Consider the following 22,690-nt stretch of genomic DNA (forward strand, 5'->3'; position numbering starts at 1 on the left):
TCAAGATACAAGCAGCATTCATCATACCTACAATGCTAGGAAGTTTTGTCCTTCATCCACAGAAGAAGGAACTATTTCTTCCTTGAGGGCCCTGAGAACCACCCCAGGAAGTCAGGGCAGGCTCTGTTCCGACATCTGCTCTGAGCAAATTGGGGTGTGTGTCCGGGTGTTTAACAGAGAGAGCAAGCCTAGGGCACCATTTCCACACGACAGGCCCTTGTGAAAGCGCTACGCTGTCACCTCTCAGCCTGCTCTTGGTGGAGGGGGCGTCCTGTGGCGGGTAAAGGAGAAGAAAGCCTACCGACCAGGGAACTAAACCGGGGTAACCTTGCTGAGACTCACGGTGTGGGTGTGCTGCCTTCCACGTCACTGAGAAGCTCCTGAGCTGGGGTCAGTAATAGCACCCCACAGCAATAAGCCACGGGGTGAAATCATGGTTTTCTTACTCCAAACACAAGCAGGAAAACAAACTGATTAGCTCCCATCACTACATACAGCCGAGTCCCCAACCAACGTGAATTGCGTTGCCAGGGAAATCTTCCCAGACAAAAGATTTGCTACTTACAGCAATATTCCCCTTAAAGTTATTGGTTTTTCTCATTACACTTTTTTATTATTTTTTTTTATCCATTAACCCTGGATTACAGGGGTTTTTTTAATCATTAAAAGATAAATTAGTCAGACAAGGCAATGATGCCCTTGGTTTCCATGACAACGCTTCACAAAAAAGTTCAACCTGCTGCATCACCACAAAGCACTTTGAAAATCATTTCCTAGCAACCCCATAGGCACCCAGAGACACAGAGCTTCATTTGCCCTTTCCTCAGACCTGGGAGAATTACACCCATGACGACAGAGAAAACAGGTCACGCAGTTACCACAAACATTTCAAGTGGGTGTATTTCATCAGCGTATGGCGCAAAATAATTCCCAGCTATGTCTGCAGGGAGATGTGTGGCTTTCTGGACGTCTCTAACACTGCATCTTCCCCTCGGCGGTGGGCTACCAAAACATTCCACTAAATTCCACCTGGGCTAATTTGATGTGAGGACAAGTGACCACCTTGGAATAATTCACACATATCCATGCACTCTTCAGAAAAATCACCCTCTGCAGTCTGTAAGACACAGTCTAGCTCTCTGTGCCTCAGTGTTCACGCAGTGCAGCGGGATATTCCACTGTATGGCGGAAAATAAGAAAAAAATGCAAGTTTAAGAGACTTCATAATGAAGTTTACCATCTAAAAGATAGGAAGTTTTTGCATACGTAAATGTGAAAAGCAGTGGAATTTTTTTAAAAATGATAAATGAACATTTTTCTCTACTTGCGATATTTCTCAAAGTCCTCCAAAATAACACCTTCTAAAATCACAGAAAATAGAATGTGCTCAACTGTAAAATAGTTGGTTATTGTACAAATTGATTCTCCAGTTGCAAACCACCACCCCCTCGCACTGTCTGCTCTGCTCTGTGCTCTGCGAGGCTCACCTCTGAGGTCCGTACCCCAGGTCTCCCTTCCCAGCTCGCTTCACGGTGGATGCGTCCAATGGGAGGCACTGGCAGGGTAATGGAGGGTGGGGAGAGACCCAAAGGGAGGTTGGGTCCCTTCTTCCCCACTTCTCCCTGGCCTGGCAATAACTTGTGCTCGTAAACAATGCTCTTTCCTCTCCCGGCCCCTTGCCCTTTCCGCCCGAGGGCCGGTAAGGGGGCACCTCCCTGTCCCTTGTCTTTCCTAATCTCTGCTTATGCCTCTGTACCTAGAATCTCCATGGAAGTCTCTTCATGAGAACCAGCTGGGGTAAACTGTTTCCCCTGGGACCCTGACTGATGCAACTTTGACAACTGCAATCAGTTGAATTAACATGTAGCAAAATCTTTTGTCACACAGCTCCCTTTTGACATTATTACCATTATTATCATTCCTACCTTCTCTGATTATCGTACAAAAGAAGCTAGTAAAGAAGGTTTGAAATTCTCATCTTATTTTAAAACCAAATCTGATTCATTTCACTATAACCTGGCAAGAACAGCCTAAAGAGAAACAGAATGTTTCCTTAGGAACTTTAGGTCCATCGACAAAGCAATGCTATTTAGTCAAACAAGAAGCAGGAAGAATTGGATAAGTAGGAAGGGAGGTTTCCACAGATCTTCCCCCAACCTTTTGAGGTGGGGGAGTCTTCATAGCCTGGCTTGTTTTGTTTGCTGTACTGCGAATCTCCGTACTGTTAGCTGCATTCCGCATTCATATGAGCATGTAGAAAATGCATTCCAAAAAAACCACGCATGAATTTTGCATGAGCCACCTTTTGGGAATTATCTTTACCACCATTCCATCTAAATTAGCAAAACAAATATCAAGAACCAACACACACTGTGTGACTCATTGTGCCCAAACCAGAAAACCAGCCCCTCATTTAATTCCAGGGCTTCCAATGATTTCATATTCATATTAAGCTTCTGAACCAAACCTAAACTCTAGTTTCTGATTTGTAAAAATGGTGGCCCGTCAATTTTTACTGCGAGATCGTGAACCGCGTTCGCTCAGGAGCGCCTCCTATGGCAGCAAAAGAAAGTGCCGTGAAAAGCCACGTCTCTTGCCTTTCCTCCAGATCCTGCCAGTGAATAGCTTCTCTTAGACTGGAGTCAGGGCGATGGCTCAAACAGGTAGCTTTTTTTTTTTCCTTTTTAAATGCACAAGCTGGGGCCCATTAGATTGTGATTCTAGAGCTCTGGAATAGGACTCCACGGGGAATTCTGGTACACAAGGGTATATGCATGAGTGTAATGCAGTGGGGAATCATGCGTGTGCTCTGCCTTCCGGATGTAAAAGCCTGCAGTGTAAGTAAAACTGACTAGGAACATTAGCACACTTATTCTGGGGGGTGGTCCCCTGAATCTAGCAGAGAACTGAGCACAAAATTCACGTCAGACTTCACCTATGGTATCCATTTAACTCTTAAAAACAGCTCCGAGTTAGCCACTAGGCAAATGTAAATCAAAACCACATTGAGATCCAACTTCACACCCACTTGAATGGCTATAATAAAAAAGACAGATAATAACAAGTGTTGGCAAGGATGTGGAGAAACAGGGACCCTCCTACATGCTAGCAAAAATGTAAAATGATGCAGCTGTGCTGGAAAATAGTTTGGTGGTTCCTCAAAAAGTTAAACATAGAGTTACCACTTGACCAAGCAATTCTACTCTTAGAATCGCCCATGAAAAATGAAAGCATATGTCCACACAAAAACTTGCACAAGAATGCTCACAGCAGCATTTTTCATAATAGCCATAAAGGAAACAACCCAAATGTCCATCAGTGGATAAACAGATAAACAAAACGTGGTATAGCCATACAATGAAATATTATTTGGCAATAAGAGGGATAAAATACTGATACCTGCTACAACATGGATGAGCCATGGAAACATCATGCTAAGTAAAAGATGCCAGACACAAAGGGCCATATATTGTATGAGTCCATTTATAGGAAATGTTCAGAATAAGCAAATTTGTGGAGTCAGAAAGCACATTAGTGGTTGCCAAGTGCTGGGAAAGAAGGGATATGGGACTGACTGCTAATAGGTATGGTGTTCCTTTTGGGTGTGATGGAAATATTCTAGAATTAGACCATGGTACCGGTGGCCCAACATAATGAATATACTAAAAGCCACTGAGTTGTACACTTTAAAATGGTGTATTTTTTATTTTTATTTTTTTAAGATTTTATTTATTTATTTGACAGAGTGAGAGAGAGCACAAGCAGGGGGAGTGGCAGGCAGAGGGAGAGGGAGAAGCAGACTCCCCGCTGAGCAGGGAGCCCAATGTGGGGCTCGATCCCAGGACCCCGGGATCATGACCTGAGCCGAAGGCAAATGCTTAACTGACTGAGCCACCCAGGTGCCCCTAAAATGGTGGATTTTTTAAAAAGATTTTGTTTATTTATTTGAGAGAGAGATTTGAGTGCAAGTGGAGGGGAGGGGCAGAGGGAGAAGGAGAAGCAGACTCCCCGCCAAGCAGGGAGCCCGATATGGGGCTCAATCCCAGGACACTGGGATCATGACCTGAGCCAAAGTCAGATGCTTAACTGACTGAGCCACCCAGGCACCCCTAAAATGGTGAATTTTATGTCATGTGAATTATATCGCAAAGAAAGTCAGTGACATGACACTTCATACCTAGTGTTCTATAGTAGGACCTGCACTCAGGGACCACATTACAAGATTCCAAGCACTAGACACGACTGGTCAGGGGCCCCGCACCTGTGGTCTTAGCTTACTGAGCTTCTAACACCAACTTTTCTTTTATCAAACTGTTTGTAAGGAAAATGAATTCTGTATTTGATTCTATATCCTATCACTGAGGCATATGGTTTGCCTAGAAAGTAAATTTACATAGTGACACTGATTAAATTATGAACATAAACACTGTAAAGAACCCTTTGAGTTAAGCTCTCCTGTAGTCAGTCAATAAATTTACAAACCTACATACACACTTACAGACCTCCTCCTTCCACTCTTCTTCTCTCTCTCCCCCCTTCTCTTTCCTCTGATCCTGAACAAGGATATTCTGCCAAAACTAAGCCCAAACCTGGGCATCATTCCAAATTGCTCCATTTCCCACATCTGCCTTGTCCCAACATCAAATAACTTCTTGATTTAAAAACATAAAAACCTAATGCCTCTTCTCTATCACCACTACTTTAATCCAGGCTCCCTTCATCTCACACCGTGAATTATTGTAGAAACTAGGGAAATCAATCTTCCACAGTCTTCTTCAATCAAGTGATGACATCACTCCCCTGCTAAAATCTTCCCCATGATTCCCTTGATAAAGTCCCCATTTTCTTTTTAGTCTAGCAAAGGAAATATCCCCAAATCTGACCTTTGCGTTATAATTCTGACTCACGTGTCTTCCACACACAGTTTACACTGACCTGTCAGATGATGGTCCTCAGGCATCCCATCCTATTTCACACCCTGAATGTCTGCTCACGTTCTTCTCTCTACTTAAACATCCCCCTCCCCTACCTCCTTTCCCCACTACCAAGTTAATACACACCAAATTAATCTTTATATGTCCTTCAAGAAGATTACACTCAGACAATGCATTACTTGAGAAGCCATTTCCATGCCAGGCTGAGTCAGATACTTTTCCTTCATGTTCCTGTGGAACCCTACCTCTTTCAGACACTACAGAGCTATAGTAAACACCAGTATAGCAAGCAGACCCTAATATTTCCAGCTCCTAGTAGTCATACCTTTGTGTCATCCCTTCCTCTTGAGTATGGACTAGCCTAGTAACTTCCTCTGATCAATAGAATACAGCAAAGATGACGGGATGTCACATCTGCCACTAGGCTACCCAAGACAGTGACTACCATCTTACTAGCAGACTCTCCCTCTTGCTGGCTTTGATGAAGCATGCTGCCGTGTCTAGGAGGTCCAAGTGGCAAAGCAACCAAGGGTGGCTTCTGGCCAACAGCCAGCCAAGCACTGAGGCCCTCGGTCTAAAAGCCATTAAGGAATTAGGAATCCTGCCAACAGCCATGCCACTAAGCTTAGAAGAGGATTCTTCTCCAGTCAAGTCTGCAGATGAGACCTAGCCCTAGTCAACACACGGCAACCTTCTAAGAGATGCTGATGTAGAGGTCCCAGATAGGCTATGTATGGATTCCCAACCCACAGAAACTAATCATAAATGTGTGTATCTTAAGCCACTAAATCTGTGGTATTATGTTACATAGAATAGATAAAAACTTATTTGTGTGTCTTTCTCCATCCTAACTAGAATAGAAACTTCCATAGGGAAGGAGTCATCTTTTTCATCTTTGTACTCCTAAGTTTAACAGAGGTGTTTGATATGCAGTTAGACCTCAAAAAATATTTGTTGAACTGTTGAACTGAACAAGTCTACCCCCAAATTTCTCCATGTTTGACAACCAAGCTGCCTTAGTCTGACAGTACCACCTGATGGCTAACACAGGGAACTGGGATCTCAAGGAGACAAACTTCCTAGAAAAGGTTGGTCCCCACAGTGGTAAACACATCTTTTCATGGCAGCAAAACAGTTTGCCTTTTCATGTTCCCTTAGTGGAAAGTTCTTTGTGGGGGTGCCTGGGTGGCTCAGTCAGTTAAGCGTCTGCCTTCGGCTCAGGTCATGATCCGGGGTCCTGGGATCCAGCCCTGCATGGACAGATTTCTTTTTTTAAAAGATTTTATTTATTTATTTGACCAGAGGGAAGGAGAGCATGAGCAGGGGGGAGGGGCAGAGGGAGAGGGAGAAGCAGGCTCCCTGCTCAGCAGGGAGCCCAATGCAGGGCTGGATTATAATGGAACATTATGCAGCTATAAAAAGAAGTGAGGAATATTTACTAATGGAGTGATCTCCAAGATATATTTTAAGTGAAAAAAGCAAAATGTAGAAATATGAGTTAGCATGTTACCATTTATCTAAGAAATGAAGGCTATAAACCTTTGTGTGTAATTAAAACAATGGTATGAAAACTATAAAAAATTTAAATATATTTACCTACTTGATGGAGGGCATAGGATATAGGCAATAAGGATTAAATCTAATCATCTCTGAATATACCATATTGTAAAGATTTTGCTTTGTAACATGTAAATAATTCATATTATTATAACAAAATTAAATATAAAAAATCTAAAATTAAAAAAAGACCAAGTCAAAAGTAAAATGAAACAAATGAACATAACTGCTCATAACTGTGAGTTAATCACTAACCATTCCACTGTCAGGATTGCTACATAAAAAGGAACTGATTCAAACAACTTAAAAACACAATAACTTTCCTGGTTCGTCCCTAGTAGAATATACTCTCATGTCAAAAATAACTGGGAAAAAATACTAAGCTGTTTTCAGTGATGATTCTGAGCCTGTTGTGGGTATACTAAGGATAGAACAAATGAGGAATTATCCCCAGTGTTGTTAAGAATCAGTAATTTATGTCACAGGAAGAAGAAATAGAAATGCAAGATTGATGAGTTAAAGTAAAGCCTCGTGGTCCTAAATCTGAATTGGAAGTATAAGTATAAGCTTATGGTGCATTTAATCTCTAAAAAATATTTATTTCCTGGCTGTGTCCACTTAAAAAGCCAAGAAACAATAACCAGTCCATGAGCAATGACCACTCCACTGCCCAGATCATGTCTCTAAATACCATCTTTCAATAAAAAGAATTAGGTTCCTGAGAGAAACTACTGATTCCAGATCTGGGAAAGAACACGATGAAACTGGAAAATCTTGTCATATCATCAGGCAAAAAAACCTATCAAAGATAACTAGGAGCCAATGCAGCTACTCCCAGTAGCCAAAGAGAGGACCATTGAGCATCAGTAAGAACAATGATCACAACAGACTGGGACACATCTAAGATTTATAAACTGATAAGTTTATACCAATACCAAAAACACCACTGGAGGATGGTAAAAATCAAATCACTGTTTTAAAAACTGGTGAATAATAAAATAATCAGGATAATCAAAGAGTTGACGAAACGGAGGTTCTCTTTATGGAAGCACCCCAGAAGTGTTGCAAGAAAAAAATGAATGATAGACTTTTGTAATCCCCAATGAATTAACAGATCTAAGCAACAATCATCAAACATCACAAAACCAGAGAGAACCAGACATTATGTGCTTCCTGATCGAGGTACAGAGCACTACCTATAAAGTAGTCTTGCCAAAATAAATACGTAAATAAGCCTGAATCCTACCAAAATACCTCTAGATGGAAGTACCAATATTATAGGGAATATAAGGCCAGAAGAACATGGTACATGATACCGTGGGAATGTAATCAGCAAAATCCAGACTGTGGCAAACTCTGCTGGACAAATGACCCAGTTTTGTCAACACACAAATTGTAAGGTTAAAAACAAAGAAAGGGGGACCTATATATAGATTAAAAGATACTTAAGAAACACATCAACCAACGAGTGGATCTTATTCCAAATATGATTCAAACAACAATTTTTAAAAAGACATTTATGAGACAAGTAGGGAAATTTGAACATTATCTTGGTATCTGATGATATTAAGGAATTATTTTAATTTTTAGGTATGCTAATAGCACTATGGTTATTTTTTAAACAGTCCTAATGTCTTAAGGTTACATTGCTGAAATACTTACAGCTAAAATAATATGATATTTTAGATTTGTTTTAAAATAATCCCAGAGTAGGGGGGAGAGTAGGTGGTGTAGATGAAAGAAAAGACTTAATTTTATAACTGTCGAAGCTGGGTAATATGTACATGAAGTTCCATTATACTATTCTCTCTATTTTTGTATGCATTTGAACTTCTCCAGAATAAAAAATGTTAAATGACAAGCCTTCAAACATTGGTTTGTATATTGTTATCAACAGTAGACAACACTTAACTGAGAGTGAGGTTGAAAGCTAGCAGTGATGTTTATATATACATGTGTAAATTATACCAACAATTCTATGAGGCGGTGACTTTTATTATCCTCCTTACACAAGAGAAGAAATTGAAAATGAGAGACGTTAAGTCACAGAACAAAGTAAATGGCATACATGAGATTATAACCTAGTTCTTTCTGTCCTCAGATGCCAAGTGTCCGGTGGGAAAAAGAGAAACCATTGTACATATATTAAGGAGAGAGGAATCAATGTAAAGAATGTTTACAAGGTGTTGGAAGGTATAAAAGAGCCAAAAGAAGATGGAGGCGACCTGGAGAAACAGAAGGTGAGAGGATAACATCCAGAGGTCAGAAACCCTGGACTGGAACCCATCAGCCCTCCCTCCTCCTCATGATGCTGGCACCATCCCTGTTCCAGTTCTCCCACAGATACTTCGCAAGAGCCACTGCTAAGATATCTGCCTTTCTCCCACTCCCAATGTCCTACCTGGACTTCCTTCCTCCAGAATCGAAGAGGAGACCAGTTGGCAACAGGATCTGGAAGATGCAGTTTGTAGATTTCTAGCCCCACATAATACAAAGGAGAATATGGACAAGCAAGTATGGAGCTGAGAACCAAGAGACAACCAACTACCGTGCTATACTCCCTGTCAAGTTACAAGGTCAAATCGTAATTGCTCAATTTAGAACTCTTATGTGAAGTTTTACTTTCTTCCTCCTTTCCTCCGCTATAATTCTGTATTCCTCCACACAGTAGCTACTATGTGGCCAGTAAGCACTTGGAATGTGCTAGTCTATACTGAGATGCCCTGTAAGTGTAAAATACATTCCAGATTTCAAAGACCTAGTTACACACAGAGGTACACACATTCGTGGGAACTGAGAAGGTTTACAGGGACGGTACATCTGTTATACTTACACCAATCTTTTTGACAGCACATTATTCCCACCTTAGGAGAAGTTACGCAGCTTCTCCAAGGTCACAAAGCTTGTGTAAGGCGAGCTAGAACTCAAGCCTGGGCCAGTGAATATCTTCCCATCACACCAGGTTGTCTTTTTGTAGCCACAAAAACTACATGAAAGGAGCTGCAGTGGGGCCTTGTACAGTGGATCCTCTCAAAAGCTCCATATATGAGAAGCTTGGTATGACTAGGAACGGCTAGGCAGGCACTAAGCCGGGCCTTCGCCTCCACACGCTTAGCAAGTCCTCATCTACAAGAATGTTTTCAGAATAAGGGCATAACTTAATCAACTTAGCTGAAACTATGTCTTCGAGGAAAGTGCCTTACTAATTTGAATTCGCTCCCTCCAGTCATTAATGGGCAATTTGGACACCCAAATTGTATAATCACTGCAATGAATTAACACACATCAAATAAATGTGTGATCCATAGTGATTCATAATGATTCTAAGCAAGCAAGCAAAGAAACAAGTTAAAAAAAAAAAATTCCTTATCACCTTAGGAGAATGCTAGAGTATCAACTCATTATTTTGAAAACTGGAAATAAGAGGAAAAACTGAGGCATTTAACCTGCCTTCCCTACATAAACTGTATCCCAGGGAAACCAATTAGTTGGTGAGGTGAAGTAAATTTTCCTTCTTAGAGACATTGCAGCTAATAAGAAGAAATCATACAATGAGAATATCACCATTTTATACACCCCCTGATGATGAATGAATGTAAGCAATGGTCATCACAGCAAAAACAAAAACAAAACAAAACAAAAAAACCATGCGTTTCCTGCTGTGAAAACACAGTATCATTGAAAAAGCATTCTTGCCCCACCCCCACCCCCCAAAACTGAGCATAATTTGATCAAACCTGTAAATCTACCTGCGAGTTTCTAACAAACACAGAAGGCACAAAAACACATTCGACCCACTCCAGGAATGCAAGAAGTAAAATGCAGACGGGGGAACAGCCACAGGACAAACAATGGAGGGTCCTCAACAAGCTAAGTGCAAGTATAAAGATAGAGGCATGGGGAACCTGTGGATTAAGAGAGACTTAAAGGATCTATCAATCAGTCGTAATGAGTGAATTTTATTTGGATACCCATAAACTGTAAAAACTAATAAAGCAATTAGAAAAATCAAACGATATTAAGTAGTTGCTATAGACTGTTTCTGTCCCTGCCAAATTTATGTGTTGAAATCCAAACCCAGTGTGATGGTATTCAGAGATAGTGCACAAGTCTTGAGGGTGGAGCCCTCGTGAATGGGATTAGTGCCCTTACAAAAGAGATCCCAGAGAGTGCCCTCCCCACTCCGCCATGTGAGGACACGGTAAGAAGATGTCTACTGATGAACCAGGAAGCAGCTGCTCACCAGACACGGAATCTGCTGGCGCCATGATCTTGGCCTTCACACCCCCCAGAACCATGAGATGTAAACTTCTGTCGTCCAGAACCGTCCAGTCTATGGCATTTTTGTTGTTGTTGTTGTTATGGCGACCTGAACTAAGACAGTTGTCGTTCAATTTTTTGGTGTATAATGGTTTTGTGTTTGTTTGCTTATTTTTAAGAATTCTTTTTTTTTTTTTTTAAGATTTTATTTATTTATTTGACAGAGAGAGACACAGCGAGAGAGGGAACACAAGCAGGGGGAGAGGGAGAGGGAGAAGCAGGCTTCCTGCTGAGCAGGGAGCCCGATGCGGGGCTCGATCCCAGGACCCTGGGATCATGACCTGAGCCGAAGGTAGATGCTTAACGGATGAGCCACCAGGCGCCCCTGTTTTTAAGAATTCTTAAGAGTTAAAAGATATAGACAGAAGTATTTGTAGATAAAACAGAAACAAGCACCTAAAATATACACCCTGTTAGTGCCTTTGGAGATGAACTAGCCCAGATGAAAAGAGGACAGTGTCACAGCACAGCTCTGAGTCCCTGGGAGTGAGATCCTGGTCCCTGCACCCCAGCTCTCTCCCTCACCTCCTCAGAACGCCAACCATCAGGCAGAAGCACCACTCCCTGAGGTGAACGCCGCAGGTTCTCCCTCATCTGCTTCATCGCCCTCTAATTAAACCCGCTTCTCCCAAAGGACACGTGTAGAAAAGAAACACTAGTTCAATTCAATTTTACGTTTCTCTCACAACATTGTAAATATATTCCAGCTACATAATGGTCTAAATACTTTTTTTGGGTTAACCTAGAAACCTAAATGCCATGTATAACATTGCTTCTATATGAAAATCCTTTCCCCATACCAACTAGACGCCTTACAAAGTGTTTTTGTCACATAATCTGCATATAAAAGTGAGGGTTGTCTTTTTTTTTTTTTTTTTTTTTTATTCAAAGTTCTCACCTTTGACACACAGAAAAGGCTCTGGCCTTTTGCCCCATCTCCTTCCCCCTTCCTGAAAATCTCCACAAAGGTGAGGGAAGAATGTGTCTGCAACATTCCACCCTGTCAATACCCTCAGGGAGGTCAGAAGAATGGAGCACAACCCCTTCCCTCCACCAGCTCCTCCCAAAGGGATGAAGACTCCCTCATCTGTCAGTCAGTCCTGAAGTCTCGCTGTAGTCTCATGGTCCTAGGGGGCCAGATCACTGCAGAGAGAGGTGGGGGCTTTGGAACGCTCACCCAGGGTAACCCTTGACTCAGTAAACAGACAGAGAAGCCGACCACAGGGACATAAAGACCGGGTGGGGGGAGGGGGTGTCCAATGTGTAAGGGGTCCCAGAACTGGCTTTGCAAACTCAGCCTTATAGATTTGGGAGGAAGAGGGCAGGAAGCTTCAGGCCAAGCCATCTGCCTCAGTCTCCTCTCCCAGCACTACTTCCCAGAGCACGTATGTGGTGGACTCCCTGGAAGGCAATATTAACCAGTGCTTGGCGGTCGCTGACAAAGCTGATCCTTTGCTCTGTTCTACCTTTATTTGGCCATCATTGTTTTGGGAATCACTCTCTCGAGGGAACTCTGGACAGGAGATATTGTAGCCCAAGTTTATATTCGATTGTGGGGAAAAGAAAACGTTTCAGTTTGAGCTATGGCTCGGATCAAAACGCTGCTGAAGCATCAACAGATGGAGCAGCTTTTGCGTTCCTCACAACCGGTTTCTAGGCCAAGACTGTCAATCAGTTTCATAAGCTGAAAATGAAGATGAATCTCCAATGCCCCGAAACTACTTGATAAGTGTGGTTTGGGCCAGTGGGTCATTACTGGCCTCCATAAACTAGTATTTTCCTCTCCATTTGGCCATTGCTCTTGCTTGAAGCTCCCTCAGCAGGAACCCTTGAGTGGACAAAAGCCCCAACTAGTCTGAACTCATCACCTTCCAAGTCTAGAGCTTTCATGTTATTTGGGGACCTGACGTCAGAAAACAGCACTTTTCTTTTTATCCATGTCACCCTGCATGAGAGGTTGCTAAAAAATCTCTCATGTGTCTTCCTGTAGAAATTTCCAACACTCAGGGTCTTCTCTGTTTTGTGACTCACACAGGCAACGCCATCCCTAGCCAATCCTTACACCTTCCTCTCTGAGAGAAAACGGGCCTTACATTTACAATATATCATTTTTTCCAACAGTATACTACATCTGACACCACTGAAATGCACCAGTATAAAAACCAACAGCGCTTATGCAAAATGGCTTTAAGCCCAGTTGTAGATGAATGCTTTAGGTTATAGATTTATGCCAAAGAATTCCGCACCGAACCACCTCAAGATAACACCAAGGCCCTGATCTTTAAAGGCCAAAGGTTTGTGCAGGTGCAACGCTCATGGAACACTCAACAAACCCCAGCTTGCACCTGCAACTGGCAAGATTCTACCATGCCATCGCCTTCGGAAATTCAGCGGATGCAGACTGAACCCATGTCTATGGCAGCAGTTTCCAAAGCTTCCAGATATCACATCTATATTTAAATCCAGTTAGTCACCTACATTGGCCAAATCAATCTACTTGGAAGTGGAATACATTTTCCAATAAGACACAAATATGTGTCTCAAAAACGTCAAAATCAAAATACCAAAATCTCATTTTAATTACCAAAACAGAAATTATAGCAACTGCAGGATTATTAGGAGCTAATATCTGTACAATACTTACAAATGCCAAGTACTGTTAAAAACAATGACAACTGGGGCGCCTGGGTGGCTCAGTCGTTGAGCGTCTGCCTTCGGCTCAGGTTATGATCCCAGGGTCCTGGGATCGAGCCCCGCATCGGGTTCCCTGCTCAGCGGGAAGCCTGCTTCTCCCTCTCCCACTCCCCCTGCTTGTGTTCCCTCTCTCGCTGTGTCTCTCTCTGTCAAATAAATAAATAAAATCTTTAAAAAAAAAAACAACAACTGTGCTGCCAAACTTCTCCAATTCTGTATGCATTTTGCACTCTCCGCTCATCTCAAAACAACATACCAGTTCAAGCCAACAGAAGGGGTGACAATGAATGCATAAGAGGAGAAACCTCACCCACAAGGCCCCCCGACTGTTCCCCCTCACCATCACCTGTCTATCACCACTCTGCTCTCAGTAACACCCCAGTTCCAGTAGCACCCACACTTGGGTCTTCAGGCTGGTGTGAGAGGCACTAAAAGCTGAGTAGCTGGATTTGGAGTTGGATTCAGACAATCTTGTATTCAAATTTCAGCCCTCACCTTGAGCAATTTATCCCACCTCTTGGAGCCTCCTCTTCCTCATTTGTGAAATGGTAATGACAATTTGTAGCTCATAGTGTTTCTATGTAGATTAGGTGAAACAGTGTATGTGAAGGGGTCCACAAATGGCAAGGACTTAAATAATACCTGATATTATTATATCCATTCTACATACCTCGTTGCAAAATGTACAAACCATACACGAAAATTTGAATCATCTTGGAAATAAGAGGCAACCATGAAATATTTTCATTGATGGATTACCCAAAAGTAAAAGAGACTCTTGATTTTTATTATAGCAATCACAAGCTTCTCAACTACTTGTCTGTGAGCTGTCCCTAAGGGGGCAGAAAGGAAGAGATGAAAGAAGATAATGGTAAAGAGTAAGGCATCGTAATCCTAAGTAAAAGCTGGCTTTTAGGGTGCCTGGGTGGCTCAGTCAGTTAAGTGTCTGCCTTTGGCTCAGGTCATGATCCCAGGGTCCTGGGATCAAGCCCCGCATCGGGCTCCCTGCTCTTCGGGAAGCCTGCTTCTCCCTCTCCCTGCCACCTCCCCTGCTTGTGCTCGCTCTCTCTCTCTCAAATAAATAAATAAAATCTTAAAAAAAAAAAAGCTGGCTTTTATCCACCAGTGGGAAAAAAGAGAAAATGGAGATGAAGCTATCAAGAGCCAAATATAAACTAATCTATATTGCAACTTGTTAAAAAGGTGGTATTTTCTATCAAAACATAATAACTACCCAGACTTCCACTGTGTTAAAGGTAACAGCTATTTCTAAATATGAACTCCTGAGCACATTTAAACATTTTTAAGAGTGTATTAAATATATGTATTCTTTAGTAAACATATCAGCTTGTAAACACATAGTAAAACTTGTTGATCAACTTTCTGAGGCTGTGGAGAAAAGGTACAGAGAGGAGGAAAGTACAAACCGAGAAAATTGTAATTAACTGGCTAAGCTGCGTTCCCACTTGGGGAACTTTGAACTTGAGAAAGAGTACTTTCTCCCCCCACGGCCCCATCCTGGGCTTTGAGATCACAGGGATGGGGGCAGTGGGCAAGGGGCAGCGGAAATGATAGAAACATGTCTTACAGACCAAATGTGTGTGTCCTCCAAAATTCCATTGCAGCCCTAATCCTGATGGTATTTAGAGGTGGGACTTTGGGGAGGTAATTAGATTTATTTTTTTTTAAGATTTTATTTATTGATTTGAGACAGAGAGAGTGTAAGGGGTGGGGAAGGGCAGAGAGAGAGGGAGAAGCAGACTTCCCATTGAGCAGGGAGACCGATGCGGGGCTCGATCTCAGGACCCCGAGATCATGACCTGAGCCAAAGGCAGATGCTTAACCGACTGAGCCGCCCAGGCGGCTCCTTGATGTAATTAGATTTAAATGAGGTCATGAGGGTGGGGTTCTCATGATGGGATTAGTGTCCTGTGAGAGGAGGAAGGAACACCAGAGCTTGCTTGCTCTCTGCCACATGAGGACAAAACAAGAAGGTGGCCATCTGCAAGCCAGGAAGAAAGCTCTCCCAAGGCACGGAATCTGCCAGCACCTTGATCTTGACTTCCCAGCCTCCAGAACAGTGTGAAATAAATGTCCGTTGTGTACGCCACACTGTTGATGGTATTTTGTTATAGCAGCCCAAGCTGACTAAGAAAGTGCCTCAGCAGAGTCAGGGTGGAGAGTGAACTGAAGAGGAGCATAGGTTTTCAGCAAAAACTTAAAGGTCTCCAAACAAGGTAATTGAAAATATTTTAATATTATTAATCATTAAATAGGAAACATAAATAATACATTAAGTGGCCATTTAAAAATGCCATTATTTCAGAAAATCATCAAAATTGCCCATCTCAATTTGAGCTTACCAGGGTACCTCCAATAATGTCCAACATCTTTTTGACACTTATTTCAGGGAGCCTTCTGGGGTATGGTATCCTGAGGAAAGCCTCAATCAATGGGCTCCTTTGCCCTCTGTTTTCCAGGTGTGTTTGGACAAAAATGGTACTGGCTGGAGATCAATGGAGGGGAAAACAATAGCATGGAGGTTATTTATTCCTTGGCTCTCCATGCCAGGCCCAGGCCTCCAATGACTGCAGTCCTCCTTAAGACCCCAGCTTCTGGGGGCTTCCCTGACCAACAGGTTTGGTTTCTCAAATTCCCATAACCATTCCCTACTGTTACCTCTTCAAGGTGGTAACTGTAGCCTCTTCTTTGAGTTTTAGGGGGCTTCCGCATCATTTCTTGATTTCCTTTCATCTGGCCATCTGTAATAGTCTCTTCAGTAGAATAATTTCAGTTGAACCCTTGTGCATATGCTATCTGTTTCCTGCCCAGATACCATCTGACCAGGTGCGAGGAAGACGTGAGGAGTTAGTCTTTCCTCACCTAGGTGCAGGGTTTAATTACAGCCCTCTGACTGGTCACTGGGATCCCCTGTGGGACCCAAGCTCTTTACACTGAGCAGAGAACCTCAAACAGAAAAGAAAGTAAACACCTTCTGTTCCCCAGTCAGAGGTCTCAACCTAACTTGACAGCGGTCACATTTGCTGAGCCCCTGAATTCCAGATTTGACTTGCCCACCTAGCCCTGAAATGCTCACCTGCTCCTCCAGACTCTGGACTCTACCTTCCCGCCTGGTTCCAAAGGGCTCACTGCCTCCTTGCTATTCTGATTCTTGGCCTTAAGCCCTCACCAGCTTGGTACTGTAGGTTCTGTTCTGCCCTGACCAGCATGTCCCGTCCTGCTTTAGCCCAAGTCCTGCCTGGTGGTCACCACGGGGGGAGTTTCTATAGAGAAGTATCACCTCTGAAAGTCAGCATCTTACACTACGTTATCTTTCTGGTTTGAGGGCTTAGCTAGCAAAATCAAAAGGGAGAATTACCTGATATTTCTTAAAAATTAGTTTAATTACTGAGGAAAGCAGTGAAAATTAGAAAGATTTTCTCACTGACTATAATTAATACGTTGGAAGAAAGAGAGGGACTAAACTGTGATGAAATGAGCTATGGTAGAAAATAAATCTGAGTTTTACTAAATCAACTTGCAAGACTCAATTGGGCTTACTAAACTTTATGTTCCATTTTAAAATGAAAAATACGGTGAAAAGGACTAGCAAGAACTCCAAAAGCTAAGAACTGAATATGAGCCTGTATCATGTCACATCGACCCATTTTAAGCTCCTCCTTGCCTTGCAATTTCCCATGATGCAGGACAGGGCCCCAGCAGGGCAGAGGCATGGGAGGGGCTGCGATGGCAGAGCAAGCTATCAGGACTTGCAAACCCAGTGGATCCTGAGGGGAAGTCAGACCTCAAGAAACCAGAGTGGTCTGGCTACCCAGTGCACACTCTCCCCACTTAGAGACTTTCCAGCTAACCTTGGAGGCTCGGAGTTTGACTTCACGAATGCAGATGGCAGGCTGCCCCTACAGAATTAAATGACGATGAAGGCAGGGCTGCGACTAGTACCCCCAAATACATGCAATACTACCCATTCTGCTAGAGGCAGCCCCAACCTAATTCATTTGGTCAACAGTCAATTCAGTTCTTTTAAAAGCAACACCAGCGTATCCTAGAAGCTTGTTAAAAATCCAAATCCTCAGGCCCCACCCAAGGCCTACTAAATCAGAAACTCTGGGAGTGGGGCCAAGCAATCCACATTTTAAAAAGGCTTTCAGGTAATTCTGATGTACACTAGAGAATACTGACTTAGAGAACAGACAAAAATGACTTTTTTCACAATAGTTCTACCCCTCCCCCAAATAAATTACTACCAAAATTATTATTTATCATTAATTATTTACCAGAAGGTTGGAAAAATATTTATTTTCCCTTTATATACAATCAATTTGGGATTATCCTCACTGATTCAGAAAGCCATGGAATGGATAACATAGACATCATTAATCAGTGACTTAGGCACACCCTCTTACAAAAGATTCACCATCCTCATTAGGCTTTGCTTGCCAAACTTCATGGATAGTCACTGAATCCCTAGCATCTACAACAGAGTCGGGCACAAATACTGGCTGAATGAATAAACGAGTGCAATGAATGGAGGAGAAAGAGGGAGCTGCTGATGCTGCCTATCAACACAGAATCATTTGGAAACCAGTGATGTCCTGTGCCTGACCCACAAAATAGTTACCCACCCAGAGATGGCTGCAAGTTGACTATATTATCAATACTCGTCTCTACAGCTGGCTGCCTAGTCCTGGCTGCCTCCCAGCTGCAACAGCTGGTACGAGAAAAGAAGACTCGTAAGAACCCCCCCACACACCCCCAATCTTCCCGGAGAGAGGTTCAACCATCCCCCCTGAGGATTTCTGAACAGGAATTATACAACTGGCACATTATGATGAGTGAGCATTCTGCAGGAGTCTCCTGTTGGAGTACTATTTTTAAAAAGGCAAACAAGAGGGAGACAAATTACAAGGAAGTTGCATTTTTATAGCAATCGGGAGAAAAAGCTAACTTCTTACCAGAAATGGAAACCCATATGATATCACTGTACTGCCTATGAATTATTAATGTTTATAATTTTTTTTATAAATTAGTATTCAGGAAGGTTCCTGTTGACGTCATGTTTGACATCATAATGCTTCATCATTCTAAAAGCTTAATGAGATGAATTATTGCTAGAAAAAAGGAGAGAGAGATCAAGCACACATTTTTGCACCCTGGGGAATACCAGAGACCAAGTAGATAATGAGAATATGGTTTATAGTTGATGTACAAAGAGGAAATTAAAAAAAAAAAAAACTATTATGACCCACCACCACTGTAAACAGGACCAAATGGCAAGGACTTTATTTTTTTCCCCTGAGCATTTTGGAAAAGGGGGATGGAGGGGGGGCAGGCATGACTAGCAACTATCTCAAACTGTTAAGGCAGAAGAATTCTCATTCTAAAAAGAAATGCAAGCAAAGTTTTTATAAAATTGCCTCATCCTCAAAAGAGTATGGAACATGTGAAGATTGAAAAAGATAACAATGAATCACAAGTCCTAAAAGGGTACTATTAAATATATTAAGGCAATTCTGTGATAATAATTCTGTATGACTTGTATAAATAATAACTCTGGTCTCAAATGTAATTTCAAATATATAGTTTCTGAGATCTACACATGCAAATTAATGTTGAATCACTGAACCAGCAGTTTCATTCCCAACATTCTTAGTAAAAGGTTGGAATGAATTAAGCTCTTATTTGAAAGTCCTGTTGATAAAGCAATGTGAGTTAAATTCTTATTTAGGTCAAGCCTTTAACACTTCAGCCAAGTAGCAATGATATTTCTACAAGTTTATACTAGCTGCTAATAATTGGGACTCATTTTCCCTCCAGTTTTTCCTCCATTTGCTAAGTAGCCTCTTGAGGGAAGTATTAAAACATGGAGAATGAATTCATTCATTATTCCTTCTTTCAATACACAAACATGGAATATCTAGAGTTGCCAGGTATTAAATTAGGTCTTGCTACTCGAAAAGGCAGAAATATACAATTTCTCTTACACAATCAAAAAAAAAATTATCACAGAGTTCATAAGTTGTCACCATTCTGAACTACTTCAAGATCTTCAAATTGCCTTTTCAACAAGAAAGCAAAAGGTTATTTTTTAAAATAACATCCCTAATTATTCCACCAAATATATCATTTTAATCCCCTAAAATTGCTCCTAATGCTTTTTTCTTTCTTCCTTCCTTCCTTTTGTGTGTGTGTGTGTGTGTGTGTGTGTGTGTGTGTGAGAACCAGTGTGGGGGGAAAAAAGCTTGACAAAAGAAAAATACAGTGTTTGGCACATGCCTCTATAACAAATGTTCAACTGGTAAGTTGTACTGTCACGAATCCAGGGCTCCAGTCTTTGGATATTTTATCATCACACAGTTAAGATTCAAAAGCTAGAAGAGAAAGCTTATACCTGGTACATAGTAGGTGCTTAGTAAATGGTCTTTCTTATTATCATGATTATTATATTATCGTGTTATATGACTATTACCAGAGAAACACTACAACTATAAAGAAACTCAGGTAAGCTTCATGTAACAAAACCCAATAAAGGCTAGGTGCCTATTCACCCTCAGCCAACTGTTGAACAAGTTTTCAAGTACTAAACATACAATTTTCTTTGCCACATAATCAATGCAAAGGTTCCTGGTAATCTATTGACCATGTAAAAGCTGTGATTCTAAATAACATTCAGAGTCATAGGGATATATTTTTTTCCCATGGGATGTGCCACTGTCATTCTGTTTCCTATAACGATAAAAGGCCCAGTGGCCAGACTTACACAATGAAAACCCTCTTGAATTTAATAGTATTTTGAGAACATACAGGAGGGCACTATTAACACAATCGTTTCTCTTTTGCCATTAAGATATTGCTAGTGACTGCTTTAATAATTTAAACACTTTTTTTTCCGCTTCCTCAAAATTCCACTCTCCCGTGAGATGAGAGGTATGTTCAGAATCTTCATCCTCAGACAGCTGCACTGCACTGGAAACCACGGCCCCTCACTGTAGCTCAGCTGACCCTCCAAATTCACAGCCAGGTGCCCTCAATTATGCCCAGGATGCGGTGAACCCAAAGAAGTGACAAACAACAGGTTCCACTCTGGTCCTCTTCCTCTATTCCCTTCCTACATCTGTCCACACGACACAAACACCCTCATTCATTCACAAATCCCCACCACATCGGTTCCTGTGGCTAAGACTCCGTGCAGCCTGGCTGGCTTTCCCAGGTAAAAAGCTGAATCCTTGCCCCGGGTCTGCACCGGGTCTCACCTACGAGGCAGGCCAGTTCGAGCCGGGGGCTGAGATTTCGTGCAGCCAGCCACGGCAGGCTCTCCGTGAAACCCAGCCCACCTCCCGAGTTAACGGAACCACAGCCTGCCTTCCCTCAGTGAGAAACGGGGCCAGCCCACCGGCCTCCCACGGCGCTCCCTTCTCCACCGGCCCCCCAGAAGCAGCTCCCAGGACCCCTCCAGGGGTCTCTTCTGCTCACGCTTCCCGGGCCCTCACCGCTCCCACACATGAAAAGTAAACTCCTCCTTAGTGACAACCTCCCAAACCAACCGCGTCACGGCCACTCAACTCCGCCGGAGCCCCCTACTCATGCTAGCCCCGCCCGGACGGGGCGGGCAGCCCCCCACCAGCCTGAGCCGGTTTACCTTGACGCTGGTGTAGCTGGTCTGGGTCTCGGCCTCCGCGCTGCTGCAGCAGTGGCGCCTCCGGCCCCTGCAGGTGGTCGCGGCGGGGGCTGCGGAGCCCGCGCTGCCGCTGCTGCTGCTGCCGCCGCTGCCCAGCTCCGCGCGGGCCCTGCGGACGCGAGTGGCGCCCGGGGGTCCCGACGCGCGGCTCGGGGGAATAACGTCGGCGGCGTCGGTCTGGACGAAGAGGCCGTGCAGGGGGGCCGCGGGGCCCTGCGACACGCTGGTGGTCTGGCGGGGCGAGTTGGACTCGTCCGAGTCCCGGCAGTAGATCACGCCGCTCTGCGAGACGTGGATGCTGGGGGCGCAGCCCATCCCTCAGCCGGGCTCCCCCGCGCGCCCGCCCGCGCCCGCGACCGCCCGGACCCGGGGCACCCGCGGCCACCTGCAGTGAGGGGGCGGGCGCCTCGGCGGCGGCGGAGGCACCCGGACTGCGCGCCCCCCCGCCACCCACCCCCACCCCCCCGGCCTGCCTGGCTGCCGCTCCGTCGGGCTCGCCGCGGCGGCCCCCGCCGAGCCTCCGGGGGCTGCTCGCGTCACCCCAACTTTCCCTTCTGGGCCATCTTCCTCCCCGAGAGGGAGAGCGCGCACACACAGCGCCCCGCGCGCACCGGCGGCCGCCACCCTCCCTGCCGCGGCGCCCCAAACACGCTCCCCGCGCCTCCGCCTTCCCCTCCTCCCTCGGCTCGGCCCGCGCCGCCGCCCAGCTCGACCTGGCCGGGCTCCCGCGCCCGCGGCCCCTGGGCCAGGGCGCCCGCCCGCCTACACCTTCTTTCCCCACTTTCGGTCCGCGCGCGTCCCCCTCCCGCCCTCGCTCCCGCCCTCCTTCCTCCCCGGGAGCCCCCGCTCCGCGGCCGCGGCCGCTCGCGCCCCACTGCGCCCCTCCCGGCCCCGCCCGGCGCTCCCCGAGCTCTCCCCGGCTGGGCGAGTGTACCCGCCGCTCGGCTCGGCCCGCGGGGCCCGGGCGCGCTGCAGCTGGCACCACGCCTCCGCGCCCGCCCTCCTCCGCCGCGGTCCGAGGCCTCGTCCCTTCTGCACACGCTGCCCCTCGCCGCACGCACCCCGGGCCGGCCATGAGGGCTGGGAAGCCCTGGGGAGCCCTGCAATATGCCTCTCGCCCTTCACGAACACATTTTACCACAGCCTGAGCAAAAACACCAGGACGCCCCTCCCCAACAGCCCAAGCCCACCCAACTGACTAGCTCTCCCCTTGGCACACTCAGGGAGTTAGGGAGAGACCTCATGCTTCCGTAGTCTGCCCATCACTTCCCCCACGTACTCTGAGGGTTGAGTCTTCACAAGTCCATTCCATGTCTAACCTCAACGTTTGGAGGTTCATGCCAAGGGATGGGACACCCTGCAGAGGAAGGAACCTTTAAACACACAAATTCCCCTAAGATCCATGCAAGGAACGGAGGAAGCTGTCCTGTGGTTCTAGGCTTTCCCCTCCAGAGATTTCACCTCCTGCTTGGATGTCACCTAATTT

At 44.5% G+C, this 22,690-nt stretch overlaps 1 protein-coding gene across 10 annotated transcripts in view; it reads right to left on the minus strand.

Annotated features, from left to right (window-relative positions):
- The window catches only part of PDE8B (phosphodiesterase 8B), a 225,343-nt gene that overhangs the window by 176,485 nt on the left and 26,168 nt on the right, over nt 1–22,690 (minus strand). For 6 of the 10 annotated variants that reach the window (XM_081826697.1, XM_081826696.1, XM_081826700.1 and 3 more), the window contains exon 1: nt 21,166–21,639. The exons of the other annotated variants lie outside the window; for them this stretch is intronic. In XM_081826697.1, the coding sequence (XP_081682823.1) occupies nt 21,166–21,519 (354 nt within the window). In that variant the 5' untranslated portion in view covers nt 21,520–21,639. Of the gene's footprint in view, nt 1–21,165; nt 21,640–22,690 lie in introns of those variants that run through there. 10 annotated transcript variants of the gene reach the window in all.

This window comes from Leptonychotes weddellii, chromosome 7 (assembly GCF_054177405.1).
Source record: "Leptonychotes weddellii isolate Sample4059 chromosome 7, ASM5417740v2, whole genome shotgun sequence".
Lineage (NCBI taxonomy): Eukaryota > Metazoa > Chordata > Mammalia > Carnivora > Phocidae > Leptonychotes > Leptonychotes weddellii.